Source organism: Macaca thibetana, chromosome 11, assembly GCF_024542745.1.
Source record: "Macaca thibetana thibetana isolate TM-01 chromosome 11, ASM2454274v1, whole genome shotgun sequence".
NCBI classification, from domain to species: Eukaryota; Metazoa; Chordata; class Mammalia; order Primates; family Cercopithecidae; genus Macaca; species Macaca thibetana.
In genome coordinates this window covers 563,722-582,162 of record NC_065588.1, presented here as the reverse complement: position 1 = coordinate 582,162, position 18,441 = coordinate 563,722, and the positions used below count along the sequence as shown (strand labels likewise).

Sequence of the window (18,441 nt, the reverse complement as noted above, 5' to 3'; positions counted from 1 at the left end):
ACTTCACAGAGCTGCTGCTCAGGTGCGGGTGTGGGGGCTGGGAGGATGTGTGAGTGGCCACCTTCGAATCACGAGGGAGAACAGGAGAGCCGCGGTGTGAGGACCCAGGCTGGGCCTGCTTTGCTGGCAGGGAAAAGGCTTGAGTCCTCGGGCCAGGGCAATCCAGACAGGCTGGCTCCAGGCCCAGGCCTCCTTGGATTGGCTGAAGCTGGCAGGGGCAGCTGATTCAGGCTGGTCCACCAGTCAGGAGGGGCTTTGATCCCCGGACTCAGTGCTCAGGGACTTCTCTGTCGTGATCTCCTTGGCCCCCTGAGCTCCCTCCGGATAGTGCATCAGTAACCCTGCCTTGTCTGTCTCACCTATGGGTCTATGGCCAGGACCCAGGAGACTGCTGAGCTCAGGGACAATAGATACACACCTGCACACAGACACATGTACACACACACACAGACACACACAGACACACACAGATACACGTACACAGACACACAGACACATGTACACACACAGACACACAGACACATGTACACACACACAGACACACACAGACACATACACACAGATACACGTACACACACAGACACACACAGACACATGTACACACACACAGACACATACACACAGACACATGTACACACACACAGACACACGTACACACACACACAGACACACACAGATACACGTACACAGACACATGTACACACACAGACACAGATACATGTACACACACACACACAGACATGTACACATACACACAGACACATGTACACACACAGACACATACACACAGATACATGTACACACACACACAGACACATGTACACACACACACAGACACATACACACAGACACATGTACACACACAGACACACCCAGACACATGTACACAGAGACACACAGATACATGTACACACACAGACATGTACACATACACACAGACACATGTACACATGTACACAGACACTGACACACATGAATACACACAGGCACACATGCACACACACAGACACATACACAAGACACGCACACACACATTCACACAGACACGCACAGAGACACGGACACACACACAAACACACATGAATACACACAGGCACACATGCACACACACACGTGCACACACAGACGCTCACGCACACACACACAGACACATGGACACACACATCCACACAGACACACACACATGCATACACACACAGACACACAAGACACACACATTCACACAGACATACGCACAGAGACACGGACACACACAAACACACATGAATACACACATGCACACACACAGACACACAGACACATGCACACACACAGATGCTCACGCACACACAGATGCACACAGACACACACATGCATACACACACAGACACACAAGACACACACAGACATACAGACACGGACACACACACATGAATACACAGGCACACATGCGCACACACACAGACACATGCACACACACAGACGCTCACACACAGATGCACAGACACATGGGCACATACATATTCACACAGACACACACACATGCATACACACAGACACACAAGACACACACACACATTCACATAGACATACGCACAGACACGGACACACGAATACACACAGGCACACATGCGCACACACAGACGCTCACGCACACACAGACACACAGACACATGGACACACCCACACACACACACAGAAAACACTGTGGCTGCCCTGGTGTACGAAGGGATCAGCAGTGCAGTCGAGGTGTTGGTGTTCTACAGCCATTGGCGGGCAGCCCCAGAAGGCACCATAGAAGAGGTTCAGCGAGTTCAGCTCGCCCTGGTCCTGCCTTTGAAGTCTCTTCGGAATGAATACAGTGAATGACAAATGGATCCTTTTTTTTTTTTTTTTTTTTTTTTTTTTTTTTTTGAGACAGGGTCTCGCTCTCTCATGCAGGCTGGAGTGCAGTGGCGTGACCTTGTCTCCCTGCAACCTTTGCCTCCCAGGTTCAAGTGATTCTCTCACCTCAGCCTCCTGAGTAGCTGGAATTACAGGCACCCACCACCACATCTGGCTGATTTTTGTATTTTTAGTAGAGACGGGGTTTCACCATTTTGCCCAGGCTCGTCTCAAACTCCTGACTTCAAGTGATCCACTCGCCTCGGCCTCCCAAAGTGCTGGGATTACAGGTGTGAGCCACCGCGCATGCTGACAAGTGCATCATTAATTCACTCCTTCATTCATTCAGTACTCCAGGCTAGGTGCCCCCTTGTTCCCATGCAGCTTTTCCATTGGGGAGGGATGGATAAGTTCTCTTTATCGCCTGGCTTCCCCCTTTATACACTTATTCTCTGCTAAGCTTTGTCATTTTAGGGTATTAGGAGAATAGGATGTAAACCGAAACAAGAGATTTATTTTGCCAAGGTTGAAGGTGAACTCAGGAAAAACAAACACCATAAGATCTGTGACCTGTGCTTTTTCCAATGAGGATTTTGGGAATTTCACTATTTAAAGGGAAAGAGCAAAGCAAGAAGGGAAGATGTTTTAAAAGGAGGGTGGGTAGGCTGCAAGGCTACGGTTGCCTTCCTGTGAGGCTGGGATAGTGCTCCACGAATCTGCATTTTACGTGTGAAAAGAGGGAGTGGGGACGGCTCGGTTATGAATTGGTCCTGGGCTCAGTGACTCCGCGTTTTATGTAAGGTGAAGTAAGCCTGTGAAATGACTGCGGTTTGGGAACACAGGGAAGGCAGTTTCGTCTTTTGGTTTTGGTTTGTTTTGTGTGACTCCATGTCCAAGCTGAACTTTCTCTTCCGCTTAGTGAATTTGGGGGTCCCAAGATTCTAGTTTTCTTTCACAAGTGCTTTGGGAAGGCAGAGATCTTTGTTGTCTGCTAGGTGCCTAGCTCAGGCTAGGAGCTGGAAACAGGTTTGCTGACCTGAACTCAACAGGAATCTTGGCAGGCTGTCTGCAGGGCTGGGTGGGGTGGGAAATTCACCACCTTCCCTTTTCCCATCTCACTGTCAGATCTGAGCTACTTCATGAGGTCTCACCTGGACAATAGCCAGAGACGGTAGGCTCAGCTCTCATTGCTTCTTATTCTAATTGCCTTGAATCCCGAGGAAATAACTCTTACCTTTTGGAAATGTATAATCTAGTGGGGACGTACAAAACTCATAGACACCCTTATGTGGAATGTTGATATTTTGCTTCATGATAATTGTTCCGAAAGTCCTTTCCACTTACCCGTGTTTAGGTTCCTGTCTGGAAGTAGGCTCCACCACAAAATCTAAGATTCAGCAAAAACAAGAGAGGCTCTAAGTGCTTCTGAGGGAGGACACGAAAAGGATCTGTGAATAAAAGCACTAGACCCTAACAGATCCGTGAGGAACGGCAGCCGGCAGCACCGGTGGGGGAGACAGGAGCTGCTGGGGCTTCTGGCTACTGGTTCGAAAGACAGTTTTGATCGATTCACTCCTCTCTGGAATGATCTAGATATGCTATCTGTAAATATTTTAGACTGGTCCCCATCGTTGAGGGGTTTACACAGCCTATGCTTCCAGGGCTGTAGCAGTTAAGGACACAGAATCCAGAGCCTGCCTGGGTTCAACGTCCAGCTCTAATACTTAAAAAATGGATGATCTCGGCCTGGTGCAGTGGTTCCTGCCTGTAATCCCAGCACTTTGAGGGTGCAAGATGAGAGGATCCCTTGAGGCCAGGAGTTCAAAACCAGCCTGGGCAACATAGTGAGACCACATTCCTACAAAAAATGTTGTAAACATGTAGTGTAGTGGTGTGCACTTGCAGTCCCAGCTACCCAGGAGGCTATGGCAAGAGGATCCCTTGAGTCCAGGAGTTTGAGGCTACAGGGAGCCATGATTACACCACTGCACTCCAGCCTGGGTGACAGAGGGAGAGCCTGTCTTAAAAAAACATAAAAATAGGCCAGGCGCGGTGGCTCATGCCTATAATCCCAGCACTTTGGGAGGCCGAGGCAGGCGGATCACGGGGTCAGGAGATCGAGACCATCCTGGCTAACACGGTAAACCCCATCTCTACTAAAAATACAAAAAATTAGCCAGGCGTGGTGGCAGGTGCCTGTTGTCCCAGCTACTCGGTAGGCTGAGGCAGGAGAATGGCGTGAACGCGGGAGGCAGAACTTGCAGTGAGCCGAGATCGCGCTACTGCATTCCAGCCTGGGCGGCAGAACGAGACTCCATCTCAAAATAAATAAATAAATAATAAATAAATAGATATATAATAAAAATAAAAAAGGGTGATCTCGGGGCCTGGTGCAGTGGCTCACACCTGTAATCCCAACATTTTGGGAGGCTGAGGCAAGAGAATCGCTTGAACTCAGGAGTTCAAGACTAGCCTGGCCAACATGGTGAGACCCCATCTCTATAAAAATTTTACAATTTTTCATTTCTAGTAAGTTTTCAGGCGATGTTGCTACTGCTACTTCAAGGACCACATGTGGGGAACCACTGGTATATAGGAGAAAAAAACGCAGGCTTAGGATTTAGACAGTGGGGCCATCCCTTAGTATCTGGTGACTTCGGGCATTTGATGTCTTTGAGCCTCAGTTTCTTCACTTGTAGAATGGAACTACATCCCAGCTACTTGGCAGGCTGAGGCAGGAGAATCGCTTGAACCCAGGAGGTGGAGGTTGCAGTGAGCCAAGCTCATGCCACTGCACTCTAGTCTGGGCAACACAGTGAGACTCTGTCTCAAAAAAATATATATATATACATGGGAGTACAGTTGCTTCTCAACTTATGATAGAGTTACATTCTGATAAACCCATAGTTGAAAATATCGTAAGTCGGCCGGGCGCGGTGGCTCAAGCCTGTAATCCCAGCACTTTGGGAGGCCGAGACGGGCGGATCATGAGGTCAGGAGATCGAGACCATCCTGGCTAACACGGTGAAACCCCGTCTCTACTAAAAATACAAGAAAATTAGCCGCGTGAGGTGGCAGGCGCCTGTAGTCCCAGCTACTTCGGGAGGCTGAGGCAGGAGAATGGCGTGAACCCGGGGGAGCGGAGCTTGCAGTGAGCCGAGATCGCGCCACTGCACTCCAGCCTGGGGCACAGAGCAAGACTCCGCGTCAAAAAAAAAAAAAAAAAAAAAAAAAAAAAAGAAAATATCGTAAGTCAAAATGCATTTAATACCCTTAGCCTACTGAACTTCATAGTTTAGCCCAGCTTAACTTCAGTGTGCTCTGCCCACTTACACTAGCCTCCTGCTGGGCCAGATCGTCTAACACAAAGCCTCCTTTATAACAGAGTACCGAATATCTTCTGTAATTTATTGAATAATGTACTGAAAGTGAAAAAGAGAGTGGTTGTGTGGATACTCGAAGTACAGTTTGTAAAGTTTATCGCTTACGATGGTGAAAAACCGGGGACCATCTGTATTCCTACCTGCTTTGTGGAGTCGCGCCTGGCATACAGCATTATCGTCATTTAATTACCACCGTTTAAATTTTAGCAATTTTGTTAGCCCTTGAGGGATGAGCAGGATTGAAGTCAGCAGAGACTGGCTGGGAGGGCTTGGGGGATGTCTCTGAGAACCTCAAAGCCGAAGTGGGTGGAGAGCAAAGAGCAAAAGGCCAGACGGGTCTGGAAGGGCCAGGACAAGGCGCGGATTGGGAAAGTGCTCTTGTGTAGGGTGGATATTGAGAGGCAGCAGATTGATTCTTTGGAAATGTCTGTGTGGTGGGTAAATCCACGTTAACTCTGAACCCGGAGAAGACAAGTCTTTTCTGAAAGCCAGTGACAAGGTGACCTCTTGCAGGGGAGGTGGAAACTGCTCCCTAAGAAAGAGCAAGGAGGCTGGGGGGGTGGCTCAGGCCTGCAGTCCCGGCACTTTGGGAGGCTGAAGCAGGAGGATCGCTGGGGCCCCGGAGGTCGAGGCTGCGGTGAGCTATGACCGGGCCACACACTGCAGCCCGGGCCACAGAGCAAGACCCTGTCTCAAAAAACCAGTAACAACTAAAATAAAAAAAGCAAGCAGGCCCCTCTGCGCTCCCGTTTCAACGCACGTGCTTTCCTGTTCTTCCCTACACGCCCTGCTTCTGTTTGCAAGCTGTGGCCCCTTTTGTTGCAGGGAAACCCGTGCACCTCCATATCACAAAGGGGTCAACGCCCGGGGAACGCCCGCGCTGGCGGACGCTGTTTCCTGGCGCCCCCTGGCGGGCAACGGCGGCGCCGCAGGCCTTCCGGGACGCCGCTCCCCACGTGGCCTCTCGGCGCTGCAGCCCAGGCCTCAGTGTGCAGCCCCGGGCAAGGGCTGGAACTCGCAGTGAGACTGTGCCCAGGGCCCGGAGGAGGTCTCTGGACCAGTCACCTATTATTGCTGGAATAACACGCAAAAGACACCCCACCCCGACGTGGATTAGAGACTGTTGATTTTTAAGGGCGAGATCACCGCTCTTGGCAGAGGAAGGCTGCAGCCAGGGAGCCTGCATGCGGCCTGCCCCAGACAGAAGGCCTCAGGGGTCTGAGCTTTTACAGCTTTTGGCCTGAAGACCAGCTGCAGCTTCCAGCCCCAGTCATTCATTCCCTGAGGCTCCCTCAGGACTGCTGAGCAAAGGCGGGATCTAGGGGAAAAAGAGCTCTGCCTGCAGTGGGGGCATTTATTTTAAGAGCAAAGGTTCACTTCGCAAAGTTCTCTCCCCTACCCAGAAGCCATTGTGCATGAAGCCCCACCCTTAAAAAACCTGACTTTTGCCTTTTTTGAAAAAGCTCTCTCGTAAAAATTCAATGCAATCATCATTCATTGTGCACCTATTGTGGACAAGGTGCTGAGCTAGGCTCCGTGGGGACTCAGGCCTGTGGAGATGGGGTCCATGTGCTAAAGTGGGCAGCAGAAGGAGCCGTCTCAAGAGGTCTCAACAACGCCAAGGCCAGCACAGGCCAGGGAGCAAGCGACCTTCTTTCAAACAGGGCCTTGGTGGAGTGCACTTGGGGACAGGGTCTACAAAGGAGGGAAGGCTTTCCCCAGGGGGAGCACGGCGAGGAAAGAAAGGCCTTTAGTCCCGGAGCAGAGCAGGAGCAGCTGGGAAGGGTGGGGTGTGTTCGGGGAACAGTGAGTAATCTGGTGTGGCCCCGCACGTCTGAGCATCACAGAGTCTGGCACAGGGTTCGCTCTCCAGGGGTGGGAGGAGGAGCTGGGGACCAGGCTAGAGAGGTGGGTGGGGGCCCCAGGAGAGAGGACTACACTTGAGTAACAATGACCCTGGAGACCCAGTGCAGGCGGGCTTGTGTGAGCATTTCTCTTCCTGCTGGCGGCTCAAACGTGAGAGCCAGCAGGAGTGAGGAGAGAGGCTGCCTAATGGGTACAGGAGGCACTTCAAACACAGTGGAAGTTGTTAGGACCATAAATGGTGACTACTTCGAAATTGGGGCTGGGACGGGCCCTGAGTCACAATACAGTATTTAAAATGCCTCTAGGCCCACACGTGGGAGTATAATCCTGTGTGGGATAGATTTCCTTCTCGTCTCATATTTGTTTAATACTTCACAGTTTTCAAAGCACATTCACCCACATTATCCTATTGATCTTTCTAGCAGCCTTTGTGCTAGACAGGGCAGATATTATTCCCACTTCAGAGAAGGACCAGCTAGGGTCTGGGTGAGATGAAGTCATAAATTCGGTTTTGTTTTAATAAGTTTATTTTAACCACTGGCCTTTTGCAGGGTATGCCTCGGTTTGTTTTGTGTTGCTGTAACAGAATAACTGAGACTGGGTAATTTATAAACAATAGAAGTTTATTTGGCTCATGGCTCTGGAGACTGGGAAGTCCAAGAGCATTGCACTGGTATCTGGTGAGGGCCTTCATGCCACATCCTTCCCTGGTAGAAGGTGGCAGGGCCAGAGAGCTTGCAAGCACAAGAGAGAGGAAGGAAGCCAAGATCATCTTTTATTTGTTATTATTATTATTATTATTATTTTAATCAGGAACCCACTCCTGAGATAACTTGACCCACCGCCATGATAATGGCATTAATGCATAAATGAGGGCAGAGCCCTCATGACCTGACTGCCTCTTAACATTATTACAGCAGGGGTTAAGTTCCCAACCCATAAACTTTAGGGGGCACATTCAGACCGTAGCAGAGTGCGTATTTGCTTTTGTTACCAATTTATTGATTTATTTATTTTTGAGATGGAGTCTCGCTCTGTCACCCAGGCTGGAGTGCAGTGGCACAATATCAGCTCACTGCAACCTCCCCCTATACCTGGCCTATTTATTTATCTTAGAGACAGAGTTTTGCTCTTGTTACCCAGGCTGGAGTACAGTGGCACCATCTCGGCTCACGGCTCACTGCAACCTCTGCCTTCCCAGGTTCAAGCGATTCTCCTGCCTCAGCCTCCCAAGTAGCTGGGATTACAAGCAAGCACCCAGCTGAATTTGTATTTTTAGTCGAGACGGGGTTTCATCATGTTGGCCAGGCTGGTTTCAAACTCCTGACCTCAGGTGATCTGCCCGCCTCAGCTTCCCAAACTGCTGGGATTACAGGTGTGAGCCACCTTGCCCGGCCACAAATTTATTTTTTAAGATAGTTCATTCACATGGTTCAAAATTCAAAAGGTACAGATACAATTCCCTCTCTCAACCCTATTCTTCCAGTCACCCAGGTCCCTTCTTACCCGTTTGAACCCAAGCCTTTTGCCTTTGGGTCTAGTGCCCCTTTTGCGGCAGCAGACAGCCCTACTGCAGATTCAGGAAAGCCTCGGGCAAGTTTCACTTAGGTAGAGGTTATGCCTCCTCTTAGTAAGTGTGCATGTGTACCCTATGGGACTAGTCTTCTTTCATCTTAGGCCGCATATGTTTTTGTTTTTTATCTGTTTTTTTTCTTTGAGACGGAGTCTTGCAGTGTTGCCCAGGCTGGAGTACAGTGGCGCCATCTTGTCCCACTGCAACCTCCACCTCTGAGGTTCAAGCAATTCTCCTATCACAGCCTCCTAAATAGCTGGGAGTATAGGCATGGCCCGCCACACCCAGCCAGGCTGTGTGTGTTTATCTTTAGATCTTAAACTCCTTGGAGTAGGAAGTATGTCTTCTACTTCTCGGGGGCAGTAGAGTAAGGGTGAAAATTACAGGCTCTGGGCCTGGCGCGGTGGCTCACGCCTATAATCCCTGTACTTTGGGAGGCCGAGGCAGGTGAATCACCTGAGGTCAGGAGTGCGAGACCAGCCTGGGCAATATGGTGAAACCCTGTCTCTACTAAAAATTCAAAAATTAGCCGGGCGTGGTGGCGCACACCTGTAATCCCAGCTACTCGGGAGACTGAGGCAGGAGAATTGCTTGAACCCAGGAGGGGGAGGTTGCAGTGAGCCAAGATTGTGCCACTGCGCTCCAGCCTGGGCAACAAGAGTGAAACTCTGTCAAAAATAAATAAATAAATAAATTAATTAATTAAAAATTACAGGCTCCGGCACATAGAGGATTGGAATTAAAAACTGTTGTGTGATTGTGGGCAAGTTACTTAGTCTCTCTGAGCCTCTATTTTCTCAACTGTGATGATGATACCCTCGCCTGCTTCGCAGAACTGCTGTGAGGACTACATAAGGCGACTCATGTTCTGTGTTTAACCCTGTTTCAGGCACAAGGTATGTCCTCTGTAGGTGGGAGCCACCATTGTTCCCATGCACTGAGAGCCCACTATGTGTGTTCACAGCGGGACAGGCCCAGGCACCCTTCCCAGCTGAATTCTGACAAGGGACTGACACCGAATTAAAAGCTCACCTAAGCCCCTTCCTTTGAACAAATCACTCTTCCCAGGCTGGGACCCACCCTTTCCCTTTGTGAGAAATCAGCTTTCCAAAAGCCTAGGTCGCCACTGTCTCCTTCTCGAGGGAGGCCCGGCTTTCCCGGGCAGTCGGTCATTTTGAGGCCACCAGAAGGGCCACTGGCCCCTGTTCCTCTGGGCCTGTCTAGTGTGTAGCCCTGAGTGTGAGCTGGCACACAGGAAGCTCCCATGCGGGTCTTCTCGGGGCCGGCAGGAATGACTCATGAGAGGGTCACCCATGCCCTGCAGCTGCCTCTCAGCGATGTCCTCGGCCCCCGGGATTCTCCACTCAGAGCCGGCTTTCCCATCCCTAGACCACTCCGTGCTAGGAAGGACCCAAGGAAGCCTGTGTTCCAGTCCCTTCAGTCTCACAGATAAGAAAAGGAGTCCAGTGCTCCGGGCCCCGGCTTGTTCAGTCATTAAAGCAGAGCTGGAATGTGGTCAAGGTGCCTTTGGTGACACCCTCCGGGCTGCTACAACTCCCCCTCACCAGCCTACACCTTCCCATGGGACACACACTGCCTGCCACAGGCCCCAGGGCCTAAACACACTGATTTGCGGGCTCCATGGCTTTTCGGTAGGGCAGTTACTTACCACTCTGGGGTTTACTGAACCTCCGTGGCCCTCTGGGAGAACAGCCCTGTAATCTTGTTTCCAAGAAAGAGCAGAATGATCTGTTGGAGCTTATGGTCTCCACTGACCATAATATCGATAAACAATGTAAAAACATGTTTACTTTTTTGTCAAAAAAGGCATTCCTTTCCTATCCAACCTAAGTTCTGTAAATAAACAAAAATATAGGCCAACAAGGATTAAGGGATAAAGGGCTGTCTGGGAGAACAATGAAGCAATCCTTGACTTCAAGGGATGGAATTGCACCAGCCTTAGGAGCTGGGACTTGGCAAGGGGCCTAGGTGACAGGGAAGTCTGAGCTGGAATGAGAGAGGAGGGTGTGGAAGAGGGAGGAAAATGACTGTGCCCGGCAGGCCCAGGAACGGGGCAAACTGGCGACCGCTGGGTCTGTGGTGTCCCCCACCCCCTGCCTCATCCCCATGCCAATCACCAAACCCATGTTCTCTTGTTGCCCAGAGGCCCAGAGGCGTCCAGATCAAACTCTGGATCTACTCCCACCTTCCCTGCACTCGCCGGGCTCCAGCTTCATGCCGCCCCAAATTCCCCGTCTGTCCGGGTGTCATCGGTTGGGCAGATTTTGATGCGCAGCCTTTCCCACAGGCAACCGCGCCTTGAACAGGGACTCTGGGAGCCCAAAGCAATGAGTCTTGGGTCAGTGTCCTGCTTCCCTTGAGTGGCAGGGGAGGGGTGAGCAGGGTGGGGCAGAATGAGACCAGAGCCAGCCTCATTGAGAGAAGGATCTCAGGCTGGGAAAATGGGAACCGCTTGGATTCTGTCCTTCCTTCTGTGGAGGAGCAAAGTGTGGTTCTGTCTGTCCGTGGCCTCTGCCCTCCAGAGACAGGATTTTCCTCCAGTTTTATAGATGTGGAAACTGACCACCAAAGCGCCAAGCCCAGAGGCAGAGTTGGGCCCGGAATCCTAGCCCACCGGCCCCTGCTCCTCGAGGATCAACACCAAAGGAGCCGGGAGTGGGCAGAGCCCTGTGTGCTTGTGGCGGGTGGAGGCCGCCAGCCCACGCGGGCCAGCTCTGCAGGGAGGGCGCAGAGGCCAGGGCCAGGGCCAGGGCCAGGGCAAGGGCAAGGGGAGGGCGGCAAGCGAGAGCCAGCTGTGAAGAGTCCGGTGAAACACGAATGACTCATGCGGGTGGCTCTGCTCCTCAGTCCAGCCCACATTCCCGGGTCTCTGTTCCCGACCCGCCTGGGCCTGGCCTTAAAGGGCCAGCTCCTCCGTGCAGGAGCGGGGGCCACCCTGCTGCGCTCCCCACGCCTCGGTCACCCTGGTCCCTGTGGAGTTGCTCCCAGTCCCTGGCTGTGGGCGAAAGGATGGCCCCCTGCAGGGTTTAGGGCTTTATCGGGTCCGCTCCTCCCACTATAAGGGAGGGCCCTCGGGTCATTTCATCCATCCCCCTGCCTCTGAGCAGGGCTGCACCTAAACGGGCCCGCAAGGATAGAGAAACCCGTTCCCTGCTTTTACAGACGTTGCAATGAAAGGGCCCCTCTCTAGGCCCCCAGCTCCAGGGCCTCTGCCCGCCTTTCCACGCGCCGGCCCCGGGCTGCAGGTGGCGCCGGACGCCCCGCCCTTCTCGTCTCCCACCCCACGTGGTTCCACTTCAGCTCTGGCTGATTCTTGAGCTCTGGCTCGACACGCGTGTTTGGAGGGTTTCAGGTCGGCCCATCCGGACTCGCGGGCGAGGCTCCCGTCCCGGGCCTCGGAGGGGTCACACCAACCCCGTCCTGCGCGTGGCTTCCCGGGGCGGAGACACCGTCCGGCGGCCGCGGTCCCGCCGCTTCCCCGGACCCTGCGCGCCACCGTGTGGACACCCGGGTAACTGGCGCCCGGGGGGCCGAGACCCCGCCCAGCACCCACAGTTCAAGGCGGTCCGGAGTCGGCCTCAGAGAGAGGAAAGGGGGAGGCGCAGCCCCTGAACACACTGCGAGCCTCACATTCTCTGCGAAACAATGGCTTTTAGATGAATTTAATAACAAAAGCCAACCCGCTCTGTTAAAACTTACAAATAGCAATACTTTCCATAGAGGTTTGGGAAGACCTGTGTGGCCCAAGTGCCCACCCCTTCCACCCACTGCCGCCTCTTCCCCCACTAACTGGTCAGTGCTCAACACGTCCCACTGGAGGTCTGGGTTTAAGGTTTTGTTCACTGTTAACAAACAAATTTGGGGGGAAGGGGCTCTGTCTTCCTCTAAGCTAGACCAGGAACGAGGAGAAAGGGCAAAGCTTGCTGCTACGGGACAAACTGGAGGATGGGGAAGAGAGCGGAGGGGTGGCACAGGCATGGGGCAGGGAGGCCAGGGGGCACAGCTGAGCCTGGGCAGAGGCACTTTGAATTTGGGGGCAGGGGGTGAGACTCTCTTGCCTAATGAGTGCTCTTGGGGACCGAGGACAAATCTTCACCAAACGGGCTATGGCCACAGGTTGCAGCCTTGGTGCTGACACCGACCATGGGCCTTTGTGGAGTGTTGGCCCTGGGATCCCTGGCCCTAACCAACCAGGCCAGCTGGCCCTAGACAAGCCGGCCTTGCTTGAACTGGATTTCCAAAGGCCCTGAATGCTGTGTGTGGCCTCCCAAGTCCACACAGCTCCTCACTCACCCTCTGTCCCTACCTCCTCCAACCTCACTGGCTGCCCCCAGCACCAGCTGAAACCCCGGCCCCGGCAAAATCAAACACAAACGAAGACAGGGGAGAGAGAGTGGGCACTCCATTCCTTTCGTGCCTACGGACGTTTTCCTTATTTTTGTGGGCCCCGGACCCCAGCCTGATTTTGGTGGCCGTCAAAAGGAGCTTGCCAGGGCCTGTTGCGAGCAGCCTGTGGCTCAGTGCTTACCCAGGATCCCGGGGAGGGGCAGCAACTATGCCTTGTTCGGCATTGGGGTCCTCACAGCCCCAAGCACCGCCTGGCATGTACACTCAATCTATTGAATGAATGCTACCCGCTGGTCTCCGTTCTGATCTCCCAGGGAAAGTGTTTAAATTGCTCCACTGGCCAAAGTGCACACTCCTGATTACCCTCGGCGAGTCCTGCCCCAACCAGAAGTTGAGGACACTTGGAATCTTGATAATGAACAACCCAGGTGCAGGGAACTGCCCCGTGTAGGAAGCTGGTGGCCTGGAGTGTGGTCAAAGAGCCACTCCTGTGTGCTTGATCCTCCAGTGACTGGTCCACAGAGTCAGAGAGGGGCAGCCTGCGGGGCATAGGCTGCCAGGGGGGATTCCATCAGAGCAGGTGCTGTTAGCACCCATGACCACTTGTGCCTCTTGAATGTGTCTGTGCGTGCACACCCTCCTGGCAAACAGAGCAAAGGGCCAGGAGCTGGGAAAGGAAGCGAGAAGAGCAGGGTGGAGACATTAGGCTGAGCTTTGAAGGCAAACTTTAGGAGACGGACTGGGGAAGAGAGGCCCCCTTCTGTTGGACTAGGAGAGGACTGGTCCAATCTGTAGCCAGGCATGTGGATTAGAGCTGGGTCTCCAAAGACGAGTGCCCAAGACCATATTGTAGGATAAGAAAATTAAACTTCTATTTATATTGAATGTTATGTAATCCTCTCAAATGTTTCTACTTTTTACTATATATATTAGTGCCATAAAAATATGTATAATTGATAATGGAAGAATGTACATGTATTGAGGATGCATGGCCAAAACAGTTTTTAATGCTGAGATGACACTATCAAGAAAGTCTGGAGACCACTGCATTTCAGAGTTTTGTTTTTGTTTTGAGACAAAGCTGTCGCCCAGGCTGGAGTGCAACGGCGCAATCTCCGCTCACTGCAACCTCCGCCTCCTGGTTCAAGTGATTCTCCTGCCTCAGCGTCCTGAGTAGCTGGGATTACAGGCATGTGCCACTACACCCAGCTAATTTTTTTGTATTTTTAGTAGAGACGGGATTTTGCCATGTTGGCCAGGCTAGTCTCAAATTCCTGACCTCAAGTCATCCACCTGCCTTGGCCTCTCAAAGTGCTGGAATTACGGGCATGAGCCATCGCACCCGGCCTCATTGCAGGGTATCCTCATAGAATCCAAAGGTTCTGAGAGATAGGATAAATCAGTTAGCCTATGTGTAAATCAACTGTCCTCTGTGTAACTCCCTGAGGTACAGAGAAGTGAAGCGACTTACTGGGGTTGCATGAAGTACAAGGAACATTCCAGACCCTCTGAGACCTGCCCATCCACTCATCCACGTATCCATCCATCCATCCACCCACCAATCTCTCCATCCATCCCTTAATCCATGAAGCTTTATACTTCAAAATCAAATGTAAATTATGCTTCAATAAATCCTAGCCAAAAAAATTAAAAACAAATTAAGAGTGTTTAACTAGTATGCATCACTGTGCATATAAGGTATGCATCCATCTATCCATTCATCTGTCCTCACTTAGCGGGTATCTGTCCTGTCGTGGTGATCTGCTGGGTCATCTTCCCTACCTCCAGGCTGTAGCATCTTTCAAAGTCCTCCCTTCCTTTCTCACCTTGTTCCACTTCAGTTCCTTTTCACTCTGATCCTAAATCAAGACTGTAACTTTTAAATGACTCTCCCTGCTTCTAGCCCTTCCTGGCCCAATCTGTTCCAAGCAGCACTGCTAAATCAATTTTCCAAGTACTCTTGAGTGACTGCAGATTGCCCTTGGCCATGGCGCCCAGTCTGAATTTCTTGGCCGAACCCAGAGGCCCACAGCATATGCCCTATATTGTGATTCTGTGTTTTGGAGTTAGTGGTTTCTTGAGAAGCTTTAGTTTACACTTCAAAATCAAATCGAATGTAAATTATGCTTCAATAAATCCTAGCCAAAGGTAATAATTAAAATGAATTAAGAGTGTTTAACTAGTATGCATTACTGTGTGTACACACTCATGCATGCATGTGTATGCTGACAGCGTGTGCCTGAGCAGGGCGGCAGCTCCAGTGCTCCTGAGGGATGGAAATCCAGCCACGACCAGCTGGTGAGCTGTGCACCCTGCCTTGGGGGCCACGGCGTTATGGAGAGTAGGTACCTTTCTCTATCTCACCCAAAGCCACCAAGCTCCTTTTATTGTCTTCTCAGGTGCTTTCCTCTCAAAGGAAAAGAAAACAGCCCAAAGCTGAGGCCTGGCCCAGGTAAAATAGCGAATAGGATGAGGAAGGTGCATTTTACCAGCAGCAGAGAACCCTCTCCGCTTTCTCCAGCCAGGTGTGCGAAGGTGTGAGGGAAGGGGCGACTCTCCAGGAAATATCAACTGCAACAGGACATCATTCCAGAGTGCAGAGGTCCTTAACGGGTTTTCTAGTCCAACCCTTAATTTTATCAGGCCCTGAAACTGAGAAGGGTGTCACTTGCCCTGAGCTTCCCACCTGGTTTGGAAAGAGCTTTAAAACCTCTCTCCTCTCTCCCACCTGTCAACTTCTTCCCTTCCAGAGCCCCCCTTGGTAAATCTGTGCTCTCTCCCCTACAGCCTGGAAGCTCCGACCCCAGGAGGAGCCAGCCCATCAACCTGAACCATTACGCCACCAAGAAGAGCGTGGCGGAGAGCATGCTGGACGTGGCCCTGTTCATGTCCAACGCCATGCGGCTGAAGGCAGTGCTGGAGCAGGGACCGTCCTCTCACTACTACATCACCCTGGTCACCCTCCTCAGCCTCTCTCTGCTCCTGCAGGTGGCCATCGGCGTCCTGCTCGTGGTCATCGGTGAGGAGCCCAGCCCGCAGTCAGACCTTCTGCCTTGGCACCTGCGGCCGGCAGAAAGGCCCCCCGTGTTCCCTGGGCCACCCTGCATTGGCGCATGCAGCTTTGCAACCACACACTGACCTGCAGTGCGCCCTCTGCTAACACAGGCCCAAAGAACAACTTCCTGTCCTATCTCCTGGTATCCCGCGCCACCCCACAAGGGCAGGCGCCCTGTCCTATCTCCTGGTATCCCACGCCACCCCACAAGGGCAGGCGCCCTGTCCTATCTCCTGGTATCCCATGCCACCCCACAAGGGCAGGCGCCCTGTCCTATCTCCTGGTATCCCATGCCACCCCACAAGGGCAGGCGCCCTGTCCTATCTCCTGGTATCCTGCGCCACCCCACAAGGGCAGGCGCCCTGTCCTATCTCCTGTATCCCACGGAGCAGACACTCCACAGCACCTGCCGAGTGACTGTGCCAGCACCTTGCTAACTGCTCCCTCACCCACTCGCTCGCCCGCTTCTTCCTTGAGCACTCATCCCACGCTTAGAGGACCCAGCTTAAGTTCCCAAATCCTGGTGGGATGAAGCACACGAGGGTGCCCCATGTGCTGGTTGGCGAGGGCAGAGGCATTTTGGCCCGATTTCGACCACCTTCCTGGATTTCTGCCGCATGGGTTTCTGAAGGGCCCCTCTCTCCAAACTCTGGTGGGCGTTGTGGGGGCAGCTCCGTGCTGTGGCCCCATCTCTGACCCTTCCCCCTACTCCACTTCCCTGCAGCACGGCTGAACCTGAATGAGGTAGAAAAGCAGTGGCGACTCAACCAGCTCAACAACGTGGCCACCGTCTTGGTCTTCTTCACCGTGGTCATCAATGTTTTCATTACAGCCTTCGGGGCACACAAGACAGGCTTCCTGACTGCCAGGGCCTCAAGAAATCCTCTCAATACAACCCGGGACCCAGGTGAGGGGGGATGGGGGACCCAGCTTCAGGGGCTCCTCAAGCGGCCCTTCTCTCCCCTCTGGGGCTTTCGGGCAAGAAACAGATCCCCTTGCCAAACAAAGGGGGAAGGCCTGTAGCTCCGAGAGCAAGGAGGGGATTTGCAAGAGCCTGGCCTCGGCAAGGCCTGCACAAAGCCCCATTGCTGTGTTAACGGGCGGCTCTCGGTTCTTGGCTCAGGGTCTCCCACGGTCTGGGACAGGGTGGAGGCGATGCCATTAGTGGTGAACTCTGCCCCTCCGGCGAAAGGAAAGGTGGAGATGGGGAATTTCTCCCTGCCATTGTCTAGCAGCCTTTGCTACTGACTGTGGTCCCTGGGCCAGCGGCATCCACAAACCACTCAGAAGCTTGCTGGAAAGGCAGCATCTCAGGCTGTGCTCCAGATGGGCTGCAGGCATGTGCATGAGGAAGGTGGCCAGGTGCACCCTGGGCACGCTGAAGGTTGAGGGGCACCGATCTGGCCTGCCCTCCTCATTGCCTCTTCTCTGCCCTCCTCATTGCCTCTTCTCTGCTTCCCCAACAGGTACTGGGCCTGGAACTCCTACCTCCTTCCTCCGTGATCTGCCAGGCTCATGGGCACTGTCCACAGCCCAGGAGAGCTTCTGAAAGGATGGTAGAGCTGCCCTTGCTCCCTACCCACAGCACCTGAGTTAAAAAGTGATTTTTTTGTTATTGGTCTGAGGGATTTCCATCTTAGTCTGGAGTCCTGAGCTCAGATGCAGGTACTGCCAGCCATACCTCCCTGGTAGCAACCCTGGACCTAAGGCATGTCTGTCGAAGGCCAAGTCTGCCCAGCTTAAGGACTCTGGTTCTGACTCTACCCTACTGCTCTAGGCCTCAGTTTTCCCTTTCTGTAAAATGGAATCTATATCTATAAAGGTTTCTTCAAATCTACTCTCGAGTCCACGTATTTGTCTAGTCCTGCAGGCTCAGGCATCCAGGCTGGTCTCCCTCTGTGCCTTGGAGAGGGCTGAAGAGCGTAAACCCCAGGGCTGGAGGGTGGGAAGGCTTTTAAATTACTCCCTCCTCTGTGGGTTCTGCTCGGAGCCACAGTGTTCCTGGCCCAGATGGGCTTATTGTCATCTGCCGCGTCCGCTGTAGATGAGTCCATTGCAGATGGACGCACACATGCACAATCTTCTCCATGAACCTGCTGTAAGCTATTCTCGCTTTCAGTCACAGCTTCCCTTAGGCATGTGTTTAAGGACTGCAAACTCACTTTAACCTTTGCCTGGGCCAAATGTAATAAGGAAGGTAGATCTGCACCTGCAAAGCATTAGCAGAGCACTGCCAGCTCAAACAGAAATGATTTTTAGACGGTCTGCCGGTTTAGAAGCAGCCGTTCCTTGGCTTCTCTCGACTGCTCACCGAACCATTCTGGCTTTATATC

General features: G+C 52.5%; 1 protein-coding gene across 6 annotated transcripts in view; it reads left to right on the top strand.

The window, feature by feature from the left end:
- NINJ2 (ninjurin 2) overlaps nucleotides 1-17,943 on the top strand; it is a 96,845-nt gene extending 78,902 nt beyond the window's left edge. For all 6 annotated transcript variants that reach the window (XM_050747110.1, XM_050747109.1, XM_050747114.1 and 3 more), the window contains 3 exons: nucleotides 15,841-16,072; nucleotides 16,833-17,015; nucleotides 17,575-17,943. In XM_050747110.1, coding sequence (XP_050603067.1) covers nucleotides 15,841-16,072; nucleotides 16,833-17,015; nucleotides 17,575-17,657 — 498 coding nt within the window. In that variant the 3' untranslated portion in view covers nucleotides 17,658-17,943. The remainder of the gene's footprint in view (nucleotides 1-15,840; nucleotides 16,073-16,832; nucleotides 17,016-17,574) is intronic.
- Nucleotides 17,944-18,441: the final 498 nt, after the last annotated feature.